At 40.4% G+C, this 19627-nt stretch overlaps 1 protein-coding gene across 3 annotated transcripts in view; it reads right to left on the bottom strand.

Annotated features, from left to right (window-relative positions):
- Positions 1-1309: 1309 nt before the first annotated feature.
- LOC122257058 (protein axin) overlaps positions 1310-19627 on the bottom strand; it is a 48984-nt gene continuing 30666 nt past the window's right edge. The window contains exons 6-19 of one of the 3 annotated variants that reach the window (XM_043022100.2): positions 18047-18435; positions 17339-17649; positions 13172-13333; positions 12038-12371; positions 11694-11820; positions 10847-10980; positions 10312-10563; positions 9864-9996; positions 9490-9643; positions 8846-8992; positions 6849-7136; positions 6530-6708; positions 5948-6233; positions 1310-5633 (exon numbers count right to left, since the gene is read on the bottom strand). In XM_043022100.2, the coding sequence (XP_042878034.1) occupies positions 5513-5633; positions 5948-6233; positions 6530-6708; positions 6849-7136; positions 8846-8992; positions 9490-9643; positions 9864-9996; positions 10312-10563; positions 10847-10980; positions 11694-11820; positions 12038-12371; positions 13172-13333; positions 17339-17649; positions 18047-18435 (3017 nt within the window). In that variant the 3' untranslated portion in view covers positions 1310-5512. The remainder of the gene's footprint in view (positions 5634-5947; positions 6234-6529; positions 6709-6848; positions 7137-8845; positions 8993-9489; positions 9644-9863; positions 9997-10311; positions 10564-10846; positions 10981-11693; positions 11821-12037; positions 12372-13171; positions 13334-17338; positions 17650-18046; positions 18436-19627) is intronic. The other 2 variants (XM_043022103.2, XM_043022104.2) reach the window with 2 other exon arrangements.

The following is a 19627-nucleotide window of genomic DNA, read 5'->3' as shown; positions in this document are numbered from 1 at the left end:
ATTATTAGGCCTAAATCAATTGAATGGCTGGCACAATACTGTGCCGCCCGGCCACTGGGCTTTTGAATGCGCGGTACAGTACTGTACCACCCGTCCTGTGTGGGTTAAATTATTTGTGATCACATGCCAGTTTGGTGTAAACATAAAAATGAATAGAGTGTAGGAAATTACTGAAGAAGCTTGTGCTTTATAAACATTAAAAGAAGTGTATATTTGAACCAAGTAATAGTTATAATAGATAATGTCAATATCTCTAATCACAGAACTCAAGTAATGCTATTGATGATAGAGTATCAGTAATAAAACCTGTGAAATAATTCCCTCTCACTCACACCAACAATTGTCAAAACAAACTGATTTATATAATTGGAATCATCATACCATTTTACTATCCTTTCCATTCCTTTAACCCTTTTGCGCCGGTTGATGTCCTAACACGAGGTTGAAAAATATCCCCGGACCTGGGCGACGTTCTGAGACGTGCAATGTGACGCGCTGAAACGTCAGCAATAGATCACTAGATTGTTCTCAAATATAGTTATTTTACATAATTTCTTGGACTGTTACTTTAGTTTAGGTGACAGAAAACGTGATATTGATGACATCATAGTAATTTCTGCTTCTTGATCGGTTGAATAAAAAGATCCGATTCAAAAAACTATTGTAAAATCAAATGTGTTTGCCCAAGAAACAAAATTGAGTAAAAAATTACTAATGGAATACTACTTCTAATTTGTTGATTATACGTGATATCATGTCATGAAACATCACGTCACGAGGTTCACACTCATATGTAAGTGTATGATTATTCATATTGTTCTCTTCGTTTTGGTAAAAAATAAAATAAGTATTAAACATGTTTTTTGATGCCCCACTTAGAGATTGCTTCCACTTTCCTTTGGTATTTTCACATAGAAGTGAAGAATATAGGCAAAGTTCAATAAAATAAAACTAATAAAGCATTACTGTAAGATGCTTGTTATTTTCCTAGCGTTAGCGGGAGTAATCGAAAATACGTCCCATCGTGAATGGGTTAAACTTTTATTTCTTCTGTGCAATGAGGCATAATGTCACCCTGTAATAGCATAATGAGAGGTACAACATGTGACACCAAGTTAATTGAATTAGTTAGCATTGCAATAGGATATTCCTTAGTGGCTATTTCAGTACCTAGTGCCCCGAGGTCAATTAGTTTGCGAGTACCATACTTCAGATACATCTGTAGCTGCCTTATTAATGTCCTTTGCAGTTTGAGGAAGCATATAATCAATGAAATGAATATCACCAATACAGGAAAATGAAAAAAGGATTTACAAAATGAGTTTATTTAAAAAATCGTATGTACAGAGTAGGCGTCTTTCACCGTGAGGCTGTATTGCTGGAAGTGTTTTCACCCCAAAAAACAGGGCAGTTGCACGACCAGCTGCAGTCCCACACACTATGGGACTATAATGCTGCCAGTTCCAGAGCTCTGTTACTTACAGAGCTATAATACTGACAATCTCACAGTCCAACAAATGACAGGACTCTGACACTGACACTAATACAGCCCCCACAGGGGCTATACAACTGACAGTCTTCTAGCCCCAGGTTCTCCCATCCTTAAGATCTGCCCAAAAGAGAACTGCTTTTTGATCATATATTCACTAAGGACAAAAGGTCAGTGTGAGGAAATCAATTCATTGATCAAGACGGCTTGCGACTTAAAAACAAAAAAACAATGTAGTTTCCTGTCAAGGGTACATTAGAAAACCTTTCAGTGGGCCATGCCTCTATTTCTCCCTGAAATTCAGGTTATCCACTGAAGTGCATCCATGCTCTTTGCCAAGGGAAACATCAGGTGTCTGTTTAAAATGTTGTCCTGCAAAGGGAGATACTCGCCAAATAACTCTGAGTCTATTTATAAACAATTCATTCACTATCACATACACTTCTGCTCAGATATATGCATAGGGCTGAAATAAGAATGCTATAATTTTCCTTAGTTAAAAAGAAAAAAAAACAGGGCTGGTATGGAAAAAAACAGTTCTAATACACCCAATGCTCAAGGCAAGGAAGGAATACTACTTCAGTTAAAATAAATGTTAGGAACATAAAATCCATCTTTTAATTTAAATATAACAAGTTTTGATGTTATCTACAGATCAAATAATCTAAAAAAAAGAAAGAAAAAAAAAATACAGATAGAAGGTAATACATACATCCTAATTAAAGCAATTGTTAGATTCTACATCACAAACTTTAATTAGTTATGATGGCAACCTCAATGAAATATGCATTTTACCAAGTACAGTTTTCACTGCACATATAGTGTATATTATGGCTTAAACTGAACACCGATAACAGAGTGAAAAGGCTTATTATGTTACCTGGACAGGCTCTCTAATTTGGAGTGAATCTACAACCAAAGCAGTTCCCCAATGAACAATTTACCTGGACAGGTATTGTGACCAATCACCTGGGATTGTGCTGTAACAGGTAAGTAACAGGTCACCTTGAACAAATAACAACTAGACGGCACAGTTCCTTGACACCTTGACCGAGGCAGAACAACACTAAATAAATTTCAGAAAAATGAAAATGTTAAATGTTATATCTAAATATTGTAAAAAGGAGAAGACGTACCTGAGACATGAACAAAATGGGTCAACTTATAAATAAGAGAGTAACAATAAGGGATAACTGTAAGACAGGCACTGGTAGGGCCAGGCAAGTGACGCTGGGCTTCACAAGTTTACCTTTATTACAAAGTTACACGATGAGGCTTCACCCAACCTACTCCATCGTTTGTACATACTCTGCAAAATAATGTACAATGCAAATTATTAAACATAGTCTCATGTAGTCCACCAGGCCGGTGAGTTGTATATAACATTGGGCATGGTAACTAGCACATCCTTTTACATGTGGTGAGCAGAGGCTGTGAGGACGTATGCATCAGGGAGTACACAGGTGGTGATACTTGTAGTATGGATGGGATTGGAAGAGATGGGGAGTGTCATGGTGCTGGTTAGGTGATTCAAGGACTCCAGAGGCAGTTCTTGTTGTGTTGATGAGACCCGTGATGAGATGATGAGAGTAGCTTCTTCTGTGCTATAGAATATAGTGATGAACACAGCTAGTTTAAATTCTCAAGAAACAGCTACTGGATTGTAATGTTAGGCAATATTAAGAGGTTACTTAGAGACAGCATTAACCCATTCACGACGGGGGCATTCCAGCCTTGCATGTCACAATGCCGGGGCTCTCGAACGCATAGGCCTAAATCAGTTAAATAAACGACGCCATATCGCGTCCCCAGCGAACAGGCCTAATATGCGCGGTACAGTGTTGTACCACCCGTCACGAGAGGGTTAATGTGGATGATAACTGTTGACCTGTCAATTTTGTCATGCATGACAAAAGAAAGGTATTGGGAACAGCACCGGGAGAGTCAAGTTTCCGGTACTCAGGATGTGAGGCAGGTAAGTGAAAAGATCAAGTGGTAAGAAGGAGAGACATGTTTCACAAGACAGCGTTAAGAGGGTGAAAGTAGCTAGGGTACAGCGGAAGGTGTGGGTAACGTACGACCCACACAGCCTCTACAATATTAGCACCAAGTTAAACAAGTAGTAAGAAGTGGGTGCAAGTATGATGGTATCACAGGTTCTGGGGTTGGCCAGCCCTCCTTAGTTGTGCTGTGAAGACAGGCACTTGCTCGCCACCATTGGGGCGAACAGGCCAAGGATCCACAGCAAGTCTTCCTCCTTTGCATTGTGTCGGCAGCTGACTGCATCAGGTACACTCCTCGACTGTGCTGCACAGGTGACTGGAGCCAATGGGAGCTGGCACCTCATACACCAAGAGCAGATCCAAACACTCACTCTCACACACACACACACTCAAACACAAACACACCTTTTCCTGTTTTATTAGCAGACACTCAAAGACCAGCATCAGCATGAAGCCACATTTTCAACTCGGAGCTTTACCACCTGGTTGGTGACTAGTGAAGCTTGGGCACATTAACACTTGAGTTCTGTAAGTTCCTTTGGGGGACCTTACATGCCACAGCAAGAAGCTAATTGCAAGTCTCCCTACTTTTTTTTTCTTCTTTTCCAGCAACAGTACAACTGCTGACTTTTACAAAGCTCTTGCAGAAAACAATAGTTGCATAACAAATTATCAAATGTAAACCTGTAATTAGGGGACTAAAAATGTTCCAAATAATGTACGTGTGTAAAAGGAGATGCATCTATGACCTCCTTTCATGGTGTATAATACAGTGTTACTTGTAAAGGCTGTCAAGTACTCCAAGTATACCATCAACATTATACCAAACACTAGCTAATGGCACACTCAATAATGTATGATAAAAGACTGACATGCTGCTTTCTGGTACAATATGCATGATTTCCAGATAGAACATAGCTTTACTTACCAATGTATTACTTGAATTACATGATGTATTACTTTCTGTCAATATATTATCATACTTTATCAATCATGGATCTTGAGCATCTAATGTGTATCATATATATGAACATTGTACCACATGCCATTTCCTCTTGCTTTTGTCATCCTAATAATGTTTAGGTTATCAATGAATTTGCTGATTATTTGAAAAGAAGTAATGCTAGCAAGTTCTGTTATTAAATACAATAGTAAATATGATGTGATACACTGGTCTGTCATTGTTTTTAATACCTGGAAGCATAAGAAATGAAAAAAAGGAAGAAAAACAATAATGACAAAAGTGGCAACAAGTGTTAATGTTATTGGCATCTGTGAAACCAGATGGTGGCAGCAAGAGTTGCTAGTGTTGGCATCAGGCACAGAGATGGTGGCAGCAAGCAGCAGTCATGTTGGCAAGAGACGCAACATGCCGAGGCTGGAATGACTGCAGTTGCATCAGACTGTTACCAGATTGATGGTGTTGGCAATAAACAGGCTGGATGGTGACTGGCAGGTGGCAGTCGGTGTCAGCCTGCACTTGACAAGTACTTGCAAACGAAGAAGAGCTGGGCACTGTTGTTTCCCTCTAGTGTCCTCCAGCCAACACACCTTCACACTTACACATATCTTCCTGTTATCTCTAAAATGAGGTAAGAAATTACGCCTATCACTTGTAGGCTTGAGGGGCCACAGGACTCCCACCGGTCTGGGCCAGCGGCAAGTCACAGTTCTTGCAGACTGGCGTACGGGCTTGGCAGGCAGGCAAGCAGGCAGGCTCTGTGCATGCTCTGCCCTTTCAATGATCTCCACAGCACAACATAAAATTTAACACCACCAGTCTATATGAGTGTTCCTCCCTGTTGCTTTATAATGGTGTTGTTGGGTAGATATCATATATGTACATCCCCTTTGGGGTATTGTGAGCACCAAACACATTCCTCCCTCAGAGATCCACTCCAAGATGCACTCTCTTCCCAACAGCCATCACAAGGGACTTTCACACAGACAACACTCCACTTCACAAAATAATATATATATATTTCCTCTTTTCCCCCTACCCTTCCCCCTCAACAGTATTTCAGTCTGCTTTTCGTATCTGTGCAAATATCTTTCCATCGAAGAGTGGCAGAATTATCTGATCGTCTGTCAACTCCTCCTGGATCACGCCAAACTCTTTGCACTGTTTCTTGAAGAAGAATCTGAAAGCAAAAAGGAGAGAACTCAGTGTCTAGAGGATCCCTGCTCCCTCACAAAGCACTCGCACTCAAGAAAATATAGCCATGCATAAATCAGTTATATGTTACACAGCGCACTAAAAGATAAAGGATTAACAAATGTAAGACATAAGTATAAATGCCTTTCAAGAAGATAAGAGCATGCTTACAATCCTTCTCCAAAAAACATTATAATGCATGAGTCAAGGTGTCCAATTCCCAGCCAAAACCAGAGCCTATCCTAAGACCCCTACAGTAGGCACCGCTGCCAATGGCTGCGCTGCTGCAAAAGGACTTACCTGTAGTTTCCTTTCTTAGGTAAATGTTGTTTGAAGCGCCTGAGAGTGACTGGGCGGGTAGGGATGCGGGTGACGAAGGGGACGTCGTCGTCGTGGAAGTTGTAAATGACCGTGGTGCTTTCTGTGGCAGCGCCCACGACCGACCCGGAGCCTCCTCCACCCCCCCCAAGCCCGCCACCTGCCGTGGAAGCCGACCCGCCTGCACCCGCACAGCCACCGCCACATGCGCCTCCACCACTGCCCGTGCTGCTGCTGCCACCACTCACGCCACTGCCTTCATACATCCCTGGAAATCATCACTGGCTGTTAAGGTGTGACAACAACATGCAGACAGACAGGCAGACAGACAGACAAACAAACTCCTTTTCCTTCTGAGACTACATCTGAACATTGAGCAACTGACTTCTCTTGTCTCTCTCCTTTTACATAGCATTCAGTCCAGTGATTCTGCCAGATTGGAACAAAGAGCGGATAGAACTTCCCCCTTCCGCCTAGAGCTGCCGATTGCCTATCCAAGGTGATCCCCACTCCTGCACCCAAGCTACCCAGCACCTGCTGGATTGACAAAGTGAAGGCTCCCACCTGGAGGTGTTGGCTGTGAATGCCTTGAAGGTCGCTGTTTGCGGAGTGTGGAGCCATTGGACCCAGGGCAAACTGACCCTGAACCATCTCCATGACCTTGATTACGACTGCTGCCGCTCTCTGGGTGACCCCAGCCATGGCTTGAGCTGTGGCCTCCAGACCGGCTGGATCCACCACCCCTGAAAAAATATTATGTATTAATTACATCTATAATTTTGAAGTACATCAAAGGGCATGACTTTCTCAAGTTAGTTACATTTATTCACAGACAAAAGTAGACATTATTCTACTTCGGCACCTTTGGACACACATTACTCACCGATTTCTCCTCTTCTCTTCGGAATGCGAGGCGTGTGAGCCATGCACGGCATGCGAATGAGACATATGAGGTGCGTGCATGCTATGCCCCATATGGCCACCCTGTTCCATGCCTGCTGTCACCCAGCCAGCAGGGCCACGGTCCAGCGAGCCAGACCGGCCTCCTCCAACGCTGCCACCACTGAGGCTGCCGCTGGCACTCACATTACTGCCTGTGTTGGCCAGCGTCCCTGAGCCGCCCACGCTGCCGCCGCTCACGCTCCTGCGGCCCCCACTGCTCCCACTGCGTCTGGAATGCCCAACAGAGGGTTAGACTAGGCTCAATTCAAGGCTGAAGGGTAACTGTTTAAAACAATGACATTCCTACAAAAGCTCTACTGCATAATATAAAAAAGTACACTTACTAAAAAGGAATAGTACATTCATAAATATGCATCAATCATGCAAAAGCACAAAGGCAATCAATATTTTCACAAAAGAAAACACCTTCGTACAAAGCAAGCTTACTCATAATCAAATCCCCAAAAGTAAGCCAAGAGAAAAATTGATAGGCTATAATTTCTTGGGAAAGGTTGAGCCATAAGCAGAAAAGCATTAGATTTTTCACAAATGAAAGGCAATTAAACAATTCTACACTACATAGTTTAAACACAGACAGCATAGAGGTAACATTAACCCATTCACGACTGGATGTATTTTCTCCTATCCCCGCTTACGCTGGGAAGATAACAAACGCGCAATGCTTCGTGCTGTGGTGTTTTCCTGCTGCGTGTGGCTGAGCATTTTTCACCTACCCTATTCTTATGGTTTTCATGAATTCGCCTACCATGTAAAGGCACATAAAAATATTGCCATTTTCAGTGGAGTTATTTTAGTCAAAAAAACATATTACAGCAATGCTTTCTAGTGTTATTTTATCAAAATTCTTTGTGAAAATGCCAATGGAACGTGGAAGCAATCTCTAGGCAGGGCATCAAAAAACATGTTTTATACTTCTTTTTTTTTTACCAAAATGAAAAGAACTATAAAAATTATCATACATGTACACATGAGTATGTACATGTACCTCGTGACATGACGTGACCTAATATCATGAGTAATCGACAAATTAGTAGTACTTCATTAGAAATTTTTTACTTTATTTTATTTCTTGGTCAATCACATTTGATTTTACAATAGTTTTTCGAATCTAACATTTTATTCAACTGATTGAGAAATAGAAATTACCATGATGTCATCAATATCACGTAGTTTTCTGTGACGTAATTTTCTTTTATTACATTATATCTCTTTTTATAACATTCAAATACCTAAACAAAAGTATCAGAGCCTAAGAAATTAAGAACAACCTAGTGATCTATTGCTGATGTTTCAGCATGTCATAACTGCCCCGCCCAGAACTCGGCGAGAAAATACACATCTCAGGATGCCACCCAGGTCCGGGGATATTTCCTGACCACGTGATAGGATGTCAACTGGCACGAATGGATTAAATATAGGGGGGAAATTTAATCCAGAATTAATCGCAAAAAATAATTTTGAAAAGGGGATTTTTTTAAATCATTAGTTTGTTAGAGAGACAAAGCAAGATGACTGACCAACAGGAACCAAACCAAAACCAAACCAATAAATGCTTCAAGAATAATGCACTTCAGCAACAAACTCCAAATAAGGATCAAGCAAGCCAATTGGAAAGCATAAAGCAAGAATAGCCACAGATGAATAAAGTGAGTTTACACACACTGAATGAAATACCACAATAAATGATGGGATGCGATATCTGGTGAAATCATTTGGTAGCGCATTCTTGCTGCTTTTGTTATTTAGTGTGCCAATGCCAGCAAAAATATATGTACAAAGGTAATAACAAAGCATATGTGTGATAATCAGATAGGAAAAAGTAGAGACATACAGGAAAAGTGACATGTGTAGAGACAAAGACAAAGCAGAGACAAACTTCATGTGAATGAGACTAAGTGAAAAGAGATGTGAAGTCACCTTAGAGTTCCAGGAGAAGTAGCCCCAGCAGCAGTGTGTGTGGACCGGCTCCCTCGTAGCCTGGGGTCCCACTCATGCTCAGGGTACACACTGGATGTGCTGCCACTCCCACTAAATTTATCACTCTCTAGAAGCCATGAGGTCACCCTGAAAAGGACACACCATGGAGACCCCTGACAGTGTGAAGTATCTTTCATGTGGGTGATTCCTGATGCTATGTTCCTTGGGATGATTCCACGAGTGTTGAGTATTTATTATGACACCCACTCCTTCCCATCCAATAAAAAAAATGAACACAGTGACCTTTCCCAAGAAATGTTTGAAATGCAGCATATCTCCTACTTGTAACACTCCACATATATAAAAATCAATACGACACGTATATGATAGTCCCGGTGTGTATGAAGGCTTAGTGGACATTCATCAATATTCAATATGAAGAAACAAACAGTATGACCACAGCAGGATTACACAAAACTGGAAACATGAGCAAAAGATTTGGAAATGGAAAAGGAAAAAAGGAGATAAAAAAAAAAAAAAAAAGGTAAAAATCTTGTTACAACAAAAACAAAAAAAAGTTCAACAGAGAACATCTGCGTGCAGGGAGCGAAAATATGAAGGGCTGGGGATCATCCCACACAAACCTCTCTGTAGATGATGCTGAGGGGGCTAAGGAAGGGCCAGAGTCAGACACCACTGACACCCCTGAGTCTGTCAGATCAGCCGGGGGGCGTCGTGAACTACTTCTTCGGCCACTGGACTGGCGTCGCCCTGAGCTACCACCATCACTACTCGTGCCTAAAGGGAAAGAATAAATAGAAAATAAGAAATGAAAAATACACAGGATTTTGCATTTCATAGTTTGCCTCTATTTCTTCAACTGAAATGATTCTACACAATACTAATATACTCAAGAGACACACAATTTTCTTTCTCTTTACCAAAAAACTATCGCACTGTTAAGCAGTTAAAAGAGCAAATTTTTTTATCTATGACAACTCTAAAAGAGTGCACGTACCTGCGTAATTTTCCATGTACTCAGGCATGGAACGCGACTTGGGTAGTGGGTGGAGAGCACCCCTCTCATTGCTCTCGTAATAATCTGCTACATTTCCAGAATCCGATGAAAATGTAGAGTTTACGTCTTGGCCCTGTTCAATGAGAAGCATCGTAAGGGGAAGCTAACGCAAGAAATTTTCATAATCAATGAATTGGTAAATGACATGGCTCAATCATATAAATTGTACAATTGTATTATATATTTTCTTTTGCAGAATTAATAAAGTAGAGCACAAACAGCTTAAATTATAAATTGGTCTAATAATCTTCTATCAAATTCAGATATCATCATTAACTTATGTAGTGGCATTCTATTATCACAATATTTTATACATGATATACTGAAACAAATAAGCTAAAAGAAAGTTTGGCATATTGATGACAGAAAAAACAAGACTAAAACGTACGCGATCTCTGCGGCGAGTGTGATGCCAGTTTTTGCTAGCTTGGTATGGGTGGGGCATATGGCCAGGTGGGAGGTGCGCAGGGTGGCCAGGGGGAAGGTGCAGAGGATGGCCAGGTGGCAGGAGAGCCGGGTGGCCAGGGGGGAGATGAGCAGGGTGGCCGGGCGGCAAGTGGCCCTGGTGGCCAAGCTGAACTGAGGGCAGGTAACTGGAGCCGGAGACATACATGGACGGATGAGTGCCGCTCACCATGCCCTGCCATGGAAAATGGAGAGTCATGATTACCTGCAGGACAGAGGCTTCTGCCATGTGTGATGCCTCACAGAGTATGGTCTGACCTTGTAAAATAAGTTTTATGCAAACATTTACAACCTAATCAAAAATTGAAATAATAAAAAAGGTAAAAGTAGAGCTAATATACTCACACACACACAAACATTCATACTTTCCACAGGTTTTTTTCTATCAATTAATTTATCAAACTCCTTAGACACAGAATAATGAACATAGGATTTCATGGCCCAGGCTGTAACCCTACCTTGGATGACAAAGGCATTGGCCGAGGCTGAGCGCCAGGCCGTCTGCCTGAGGGTGACTTGGGTCGAGGGGAACCGGGGGAACGAGCGGGCGTGTCGTTGTTACTGTCCTGCCACACTCGTGAGACATGCTCATCTGAAAATAGGTTTCAACGCCTTTCAATATATTTTCTTGATCTTGTAAAAGTGTGTATATTGCCACTTCAAATTTAACCCCTTCAACATGAGGACGCCTATACTGCGTCCTCGCAGCGCTCGCTTCAAATCTGAGGGCGCGCATACTGCGTCCTGGCTGAGTTCTGGTGGAATTGAGTTTTCTTTCTTCCGGATACTGTACGAGATCTTTCAGAATAGAGGTCGGATATGATACGATATATTACTTGACTTTCATTATTAATAATTTATTACATAAGAGTGGGATTCGCTTATACCAGGGGAGGCATTGATGGGCCCTGCTAGCAATCATTTTATTATTTATTTATGGAACATTATGTAAAAATATAAAACTTATTATGATTAGTTTACCATACTATTTCAATCGTTTTCTTTGGTCATCTGAGTGAGGTCTCCCACCAAGGTTACTCTTTCCATCTTCCTCCCAACCCATGTAAATAACTTGTCACATGCATATGGGGGAAGAGGTTAACTATGCATATTTTGATATATAACACATGATGATTATGTTGAGGTTTTGGCTAAAAACTTGTCATATTCAGTAGCGACGTTTAAAATTTGGCGCGTGCCGGCAGCTCGGATACGGCGCGAGGAGCGTTTTCTACTGCCCGTAGTGAGGGGGTTAATATTATACATGTGTGGATGTTGGAGAATGGACGACATCCTTTCACTCACCTAATATAGACTGGCAAGGATCTACATCATCTAGAGGAATCTTCTGATTAAGTTTATCCAAGAGAAGTGAAGGAGGAAGACTGTTGAAGGCGTGTTGTCTGCGGCACTCGTCCGACACATTGTCCCCCTTCGAAGGAGAAAGTACATTTGTGACTTCCAGTTTCATATTGAAGATGACAATGCAGCGAGAAAGCAAAGTGAACTAGAGAAACTGACATCCAACTGCCATCAATTGCAAAAATAGATTAAAATTGCTTTTTGTGAGAAGTGCTATCTCCAAGTATAGTGTGCATATGGGTAAGGAATAAACCTCAAAGCACAGCTGGATCAGTGACAGAACTTACCTCCTGGATCTTCTTGAAGGACTGCTGCACCTTCTCTTGTGACTCACGGTCTCTTTTGACCTTCTCCAGCCGCTCAATGAGAAGTGCAGCGAACTCGGGTGGCTTGAGGTTGGGCACGGACTCATGGCGCAGGCGGTGTGTGCGGGGGACGAAGGGCACGCCACCATGGAGGATCCCACCCCCGCCCCCTCCTGCCCCGCTCGGGAAGCTGCCCCCCGTGGCTGCACTCAGGGCCAGCTCTCGATTCTGGCGGGCATTCTCCCGCATCTTGTGGTACTGTCTCTTGAGGTATTTAGGATTGATGTTGCGACCAAAGCCAACTGACATTCCATCGCTGCAAGGAGAAGCTCCGTCAACATTTGAAAAAGGTTGGATCAATCTACCTCAAGCCTTGGGAACTCTCAGTGTAAACAAACACTATCAGGTACATCAGTGCCATCAACCCAGCCAATCATACTCAACCATTGTAAACAAAAATAAATCCTTTTCAGCAATTGCTCCCATCTTATCTAACACTCACACACAATAATAAACCAACAAAACTAATTTGCATAAACACACACAAACACACACACACACAAACACACACAAACACACACACACACACACACACACACACACACACACACACACACACACACACAAAAAAAAAAAAAAAAAAAATGTATACAGGTAAAGGTCTTCTACACCATCAATACTACCTTTGACAATAACATCATACTTTCAAACAGGTTTGCAGTGTCAAAATAAAATCATAAAAATTATAATAAAAAAAGGGAACAAAATCTTTATCTACGGGTACTAGAGATACAACAATATAAAAGCAATAAACCCTACAAAGCTGGTACAAACTATCCATGTTTATATAACTTAAAATAGGATCAATAAATAAAAAGAACATTCACAGCAGAACAATAAAGGGAAATATTGTAATAAGGGTATACATAACATATATTTAAATTGTCTGACAAAATAATCTATAATACTAATAAGCACTGATAAGGATAAGTAAACTGACTATCTGGTATATAACATTTTACCAGTTTTATAACCAAGCATGCAATCAACCACAAACAAGCAGCCACACACAAGAGTGAATGGAGGTACAGAAACAAATGCGACAAGAGTACTCACACAGAGGAATCAGTGCATGATATCGTGTCATCGGTGAGTGCATCGGAACTTAGACTTTGAAGCTCTGAGTCCAGTCTGCTGGACACATGTGCCGAGGCATACACTGCGTGGTAGGGGTTGACACCACCCCCAACACACCCGCTGCTGCCATGCAAATATTGCCTAGAACACAAATATATAAAGAAAAAACTGAAAACGTACTTAAACAAAAAGTCTTTGGTGTGCCTCAACAACTAAAAAATACAAGGAAAAAAATTAAAAATTGCTGATAACAAAAAATAAAAATGGGAGGAGGAGAGGAAAGGAATGAATTTAAGAAAATCTTCAAAGCAATTATGAAAATGCCTTTTATGCAATACAAGACACATTCAACCATCATGAATGGGAATCAACAAGAAGCAAAACTAAGGACAAACATAAAATATGTAGAGAAAAAAGTGAGGTGCACTGGTCAGAACAAGAGCAACTTGCTTCCAACTTACCTTGAGGTCATACACGACCAACAATGACTTTTCTCTCTATGGAAAACAAAGCAAAACCAAAATTTGATAACACTTCCTAACAATTTGGAATTTGGAATATCTATCTGCTTAAATCAATAATTGTTCCTAATGTTATCATTGTATTGAAGATGTGCAATCTTTTGACATTTGTGATTTTGTTCTTAAGAGAGAACAGGGTAAAACATCAACAGCTATTTTAGTTCATTAATATATTAACCCCTAAAGGATGCTTAGATGAAGATATACACAGCCTGTGCCACTATTCAGTAGGAAGCCAGAAAATGTTTGTAACATCTTCAATATCAAAGTGTAGTAGATCCCTAAAATGAAACTCATTTTTTTGTGGGGCTGAATTAGAGCAGACAGAAGTGATTGTTTAGTGTATTTCTGTGTCATACTGTAAGACACTGTATCCTTTAGGGGTTAAACACACATCAGTAAAGAAAACATACTTACCTCCTGTTAGCAATTAAAACTATTTATGGCAGTATGAAACATGCAACATGCAAACAAGCACGTGCACATACTTCTAATAATTAAAATTTTCAGCTTCATATACCATGGAACATGCCAGATAACTCAACCAAATTCCTCTTTTTCCATATACACTCATCCAGATACTCACACGCACACAAACAGTCTTTCATAAATTGGAGAATTTGAACTAAATTTAGAACTAAATTTTGTCAAACAAAACCTTGTCTTACACAAAGAGAGAGAGAGAGAGAGAGAGAGAGAGAGAGAGAGAGAGAGAGAGAGAGAGAGAGAGAGAGAGAGAGAGAGAGAGAGAGAGAGAGAGAGAGAGAGAGAGAGAGAGAGAGAGAGAGGAGAGAGAGAGAGAGAGAGAGAGAGAGAGAGAGAGAGAGAGAGGAGAAAGAGAGAGAGAGAGAGGAGAAAGAGAGGAGAGAGAGAGAGAGAGAGAGAGCGAGAGAGAAAGAGGGAGGAAGAGAGAGAAGAAAGGGAGAGAGAGAGAGAGAGAGGAAGGAAGAGAGAGAGAGAGAGGAAGAGAGAGAGAGAGAGGAGAGAAGAGAGAGAGAAGAGGGAGAGAAGAGAGAGAGAGAGAGAGGAGAGAGAAGAGAGAGGAAGGAGAGAAAGAGAAGGGGAGAGAGAGAGAGAGAGAAGAGGAGAAAGAGAGAAAAAGAGAGAGAGAGGAGAAGGAGAGGAGAGAAAGCGAGAGAGAGGAGAAGGAGAGGAGAGAAAGAGAGAGAGAGAGGAGAAAGAGAGGAGAGAAAGAGAGAGAGAGAGAGAAAGGAGGGGAGAGAGAGAGAGAGAGAGAGAGAGAGAGAGAGAGAGAGAGAGAGAGAGAGAGAGAGAGAGAGAGAGAGAGGAGAGAGAGAGAGAGAGAGAGGAGAGAGAGAGAGAGAGAGAGAGAGGGAGGAGAAAAGAGAGAGAGAGAGAGAGAGAGAGAAAGAGAGGAGAGAGAGAGAGAGAGAGAGAGAGAGAGAGAGAGAGAGAGAGAGAGAGAGAGAGAGAGAGAGAGAGAGAAGAGAGAGGAGAGAGAGGAGAGAGAGGAGAGAGAGGAGAGAGAGGAGAGAGAGAAGAGAGAGGAGAGAGAGGGAGGGGGGAGGAGAGGAGAGGAGAGAGAGAGGAGAGATACAGGCAGGGAGAGGAGAGAGAGATACAGACAGAGAGATATAGGGAAAGGTATACAGACAGACAGATAGAGAGAGAGATATACAGATAGACAGATAGAGAGAGAGAGAGATGCAGAAAGAAAGAAATATACTGAATAATATGCATTTTTTTTAAGAATGCAAATATTTGGGTCATCACTATATGGTGTTATACTAGACAATCCAACCAGGGTCTGAAGAAGTAAAATTGGTTAAGACCCTACCATGAGTAATATATAAAACCTATTTAAATCATTTATATTCTATTGGGTATTCTAAGAGATCTAGAGATGATTTAATGTATATGGGATAATGTAAGGAGACTATATCAAAATGCTGTGCCATTTACTATATGTGACATGGACCCTGGAACCAATCACCTGAGGATAACCATGGCTTCATGTGTCTGTATATCTGTATATCTATGCAAGTGCACACACACACACACAAACACACACACACAAAAGTGCACGCATGCACACACGCACACACATAAATTTCAAGTGGTAATGTCTGTAAGAATGAATTAAAATGTGGGAATTCAATTCTATTTTTCTATGAGTGAGTATGTGTATGTTTTTTCTATGTATGTGTGTGTAATTGATTTCCATTATTTTATCTACAGAAGAACCACCTACTTATAAATGTGAATATCTCATGACTATCTTAAGAGTCAATGTGACTAATAACGGTTGATAATGTTTGCAACTAAAGCTATTACATTGCTGCAACTCTTTCAGGTAATTCTCAGTACTGCAAACAGACCATCGTAATAAAATAATAACAAGATAATAATTAATAAAGTAGTAATAAGGTAATTTGTATTGATTTTTTCTCCAAAATTTGAATACCATTTATGAGAATTAATTCCCTCTTTGACATGTCTGCTTCACACATTGACATTAAAACAGTCAACTGTAACTCTATTTAGTGGTAAGATATGAAGAAATAAATAGTACCAACTATGTCAGCTTGTTATATTTTTTTCTTTCTGAATAATACATCAATAAATGTTCAAAAAGTTTATCATATTTATAACACTTATATAAACACAAAATTGTATTTTTGTGTATCCCTCTGGTTGCAGAATTTTTTGGCTTCTAATCATCAAAAGCAAATATGACAACTACAATTTAAAAAATCAGGATAATTATCCTGCAAAATTCAGATTTTCTGTCATATTTGCAGGATTCTAATGAGCAGGTCAAGCTATTCTTTGCAAGGTGCTGGAGCTGCAATTTTCAAGGACAAAATAGGAAAAAATACTCCCCTGTGTTCAGAGACAATGCAAATCTACAAAAACTGGATGTGAATAGGTGAAGGGGTGCTGTACAAAGGTTTTCCCAAACAAGATTATGGAGATTAAATCATGTAAGTGGTAATGGTGAACCTTTTATAGATATTTACAAATTATTATTATTATGTTTTTTTTCTTTTTTTGCTGGTTCTTTTTGAAGGCTTCCAAAATCATCTATAATGTGTGATACTATACTACTCTAGTATCTAGATTGTTTTGAAAGGCATAAATAAAAGTTAATAATTCAAGAACGCAAGTTAGATTTTTGATTTTTCAGTAATTCAATCTTTTTATGATTATATAACTGAACACCAGATAACTTATTTTGCCTTAAGGTATTATTTATTCTCAGTCCTACCATTATCACCTACTTTAAATCATATCATCAGAAACCAAATGAAATAGTTCTCCTTTTGAACCTTAAAGCATTTAAAAAATCATAATCAAGCTTACATTCTGACACAGTTCCATACAACTTTCACAGTGCACAGCCACATGAAGGTCACTTCGTAAATCAATAAAATTCTTTAGTGATCAAATTAGTTAATATATACATGTATAGAATACAGTGAAAACAATTTCTTAGATTGCACCATGAAGGTTACATATGCACATGAGAGAAGCTCTGAACCTGAAATGTGGGTTAGTTGTTAGTTTTAGTTGATTCAGGTTAGTGACTTTCAACTACTTAATGTGATGTTCCAGAGGTGAAGTGGGGGTGCTGGCAGTGACATGAAAGTGATGGCCAACCTACCCAGCGAAGGCCTCCGGTCTTCTTCTCTCTGCTGCTGCCCTCTGCTTGACAGTGGCAGCCAGGGCTCCCTGTGTGAGGCGAATGTGCCCTGTGGCAGCCGTGCCTTCAAACTCACAGTCTTCATGCAAGGTGGGCAGGACACCCCCTGTCCCAGCCCCAGACCCTCCATTCCCTGGGCTACCAGGGGAAGGGGTATGGGGTGAGTCAGTGCCCGCCCCACCTGCCTGCTGGGAGGCAGCATCTAGGTACAATAGGTAGCGCTCGCTCTTCAAGAAACTTGGGTATGTGCTGCGGGCGATTTCTTCTTCCACCTGTACATTTTTCACAAAGGATTAGTGCATTGATAAATCAATGGCAGAACCCTAGAGTTCTATGAAGAGGTCTAGAAGGTTCTATGACCAATCAGTGTTCACATCCAATAAAAATTGTTTGATGAGTTTCTCTATATTTGCATAATATTTCTCCTTGCTATGTAACCGCTCTATACACAACTTCACTGAGTAACAACACCCGTCTAAGGGTTCTGGTGAACACAATCTCAAATTAAGATGATCCTACAAAAGGTAAATTAGACACAACATGTTATATTTTTTTCACAAAGGGCTAACAAAACTGTGGTAAAGCCATGAGACAACAAAAATAAATATGAATTCTCTAAAGGTCAACCCAAGCAATTAAATCAAGGGTTTAAGAGGCCCCTTCACTTACTTCTCTCTGGGCATCGTCAAAAATATTCCGGTCAATGCTGCGAGCGTTTATGCGGTCATTGACAATCTTGTAGGTCTTTTCTGAGACCCTAACGACAAAGTTCCGAATGAAGCGCTTCCAAATGATGGTGACGAGCTGGGAGGGATCCTGGGTGGATTTCCTGAGGCCATTGCAGGCGAACCAAAAGTGGAGTGACTCGCATGAGCCACACTCCTCCTTCAGGAACTCCTGGAACAGCTGCACTCCTTGGGAATCTTCTAGTAGCTGCGGTAATGAGTATGACCAGCGGATGACCGGTGGGGTGGAGCCTCCCTCCCCCCCACCAAAGCAGGGTGAGCCTCCCTCCACAGAGCCCCCTGCCAACGCTGGCCCATCGCCCCCGCCTTCACCTGAAACACACATTTCAAAACATTGTATTCTGCAAAGTCATACTATTTGACTGATGAATGACAAGAGTCAGGATGTTGAATATAGACACATTTTTTACAGAAAAAAAAGAAAAAAAATTAATTCAATGACACATGAATAGATATGTATATGAATGCAAAATGCAAATTGTAATTCACATTTTAATTTTTTCCCCCTATACTCAGATTTTAATATCTATGCAATAATGATAGGACTTGTCTCACTTTATTCTGGAGAGTGGTTTGGACTTGATTTTTCTATTTTTCTTTCCTTTCAAGTTTCACACACTATTTTCATAAACATGAGATGTGGGATTTAAAAAATACTGGTTTAAATTTACAAAAATACATAATTTTGGAGAGCTATAACATGAACATAAGATCAAATTCCATGAAGTTAACCCACTCACGACGGGGGCATTCTAGCCTTGAATGTCACAATGCCGGGGCTTTCGAACACTTAGGCCTAAATCAATTAAATGGCTGGCACAATATTGTGCCGCCCGGCCACTGGGCTTTTGAATGAGCGGTACAGTAGTGTTCCACCTGTCCAGAGAGGGTTAATAGATGAAGTCCATTTTTTTCTTCTAAATATCATTAAAAAATTAAGATCATAGTAAGAAAAAGGTTATCATCATTACAATATTAATTACATCAATAAATTACAAATACACACACACACACACACACACACACACACACACACACACACACACACACACACACAGAGTTATATACAGACATGGCTACAAGATGAGGAAGAGGTAAAGGGTGATATAAATACTAAAAATTATGTCCATTTTTTTCAAAAATTTCAGTGAAGATTTCCATGTGACTTTGATTCTCCAATAACATTACTATTATATTAAGAATAAAGAACAAACTAAGACACACACCAACCTGATAATTTAGCTGATAATAATGATTATAACTATAATTTTGACTATAGTTATACTACTCTAAAGACATAACTGATTAGCAAATAACTTGGTATAACCAAAGAGAGATGTGAACACTCCAATGCCCCAAATCATAGCATGCATGTTACCAGGCATTTGGGCCCACCATATGGCATGTATGGATACTATCTGGCATCTTTAGGTTGAGAAATAAACAAAACAAAAATGAATTTGAACTGTTAAAAGCCTTTCGAATCTTTGTAAAGAGCACTTTT

The sequence above is a fragment of the Penaeus japonicus genome, unplaced genomic scaffold, assembly GCF_977035675.1.
Source record: "Penaeus japonicus unplaced genomic scaffold, GWHDUDI00000001_assembly GWHDUDI00000025, whole genome shotgun sequence".
NCBI lineage: Eukaryota > Metazoa > Arthropoda > Malacostraca > Decapoda > Penaeidae > Penaeus > Penaeus japonicus.
Note: the sequence above shows the minus strand (reverse complement) of the source record. Positions and strands in the feature narration are given on the sequence as shown.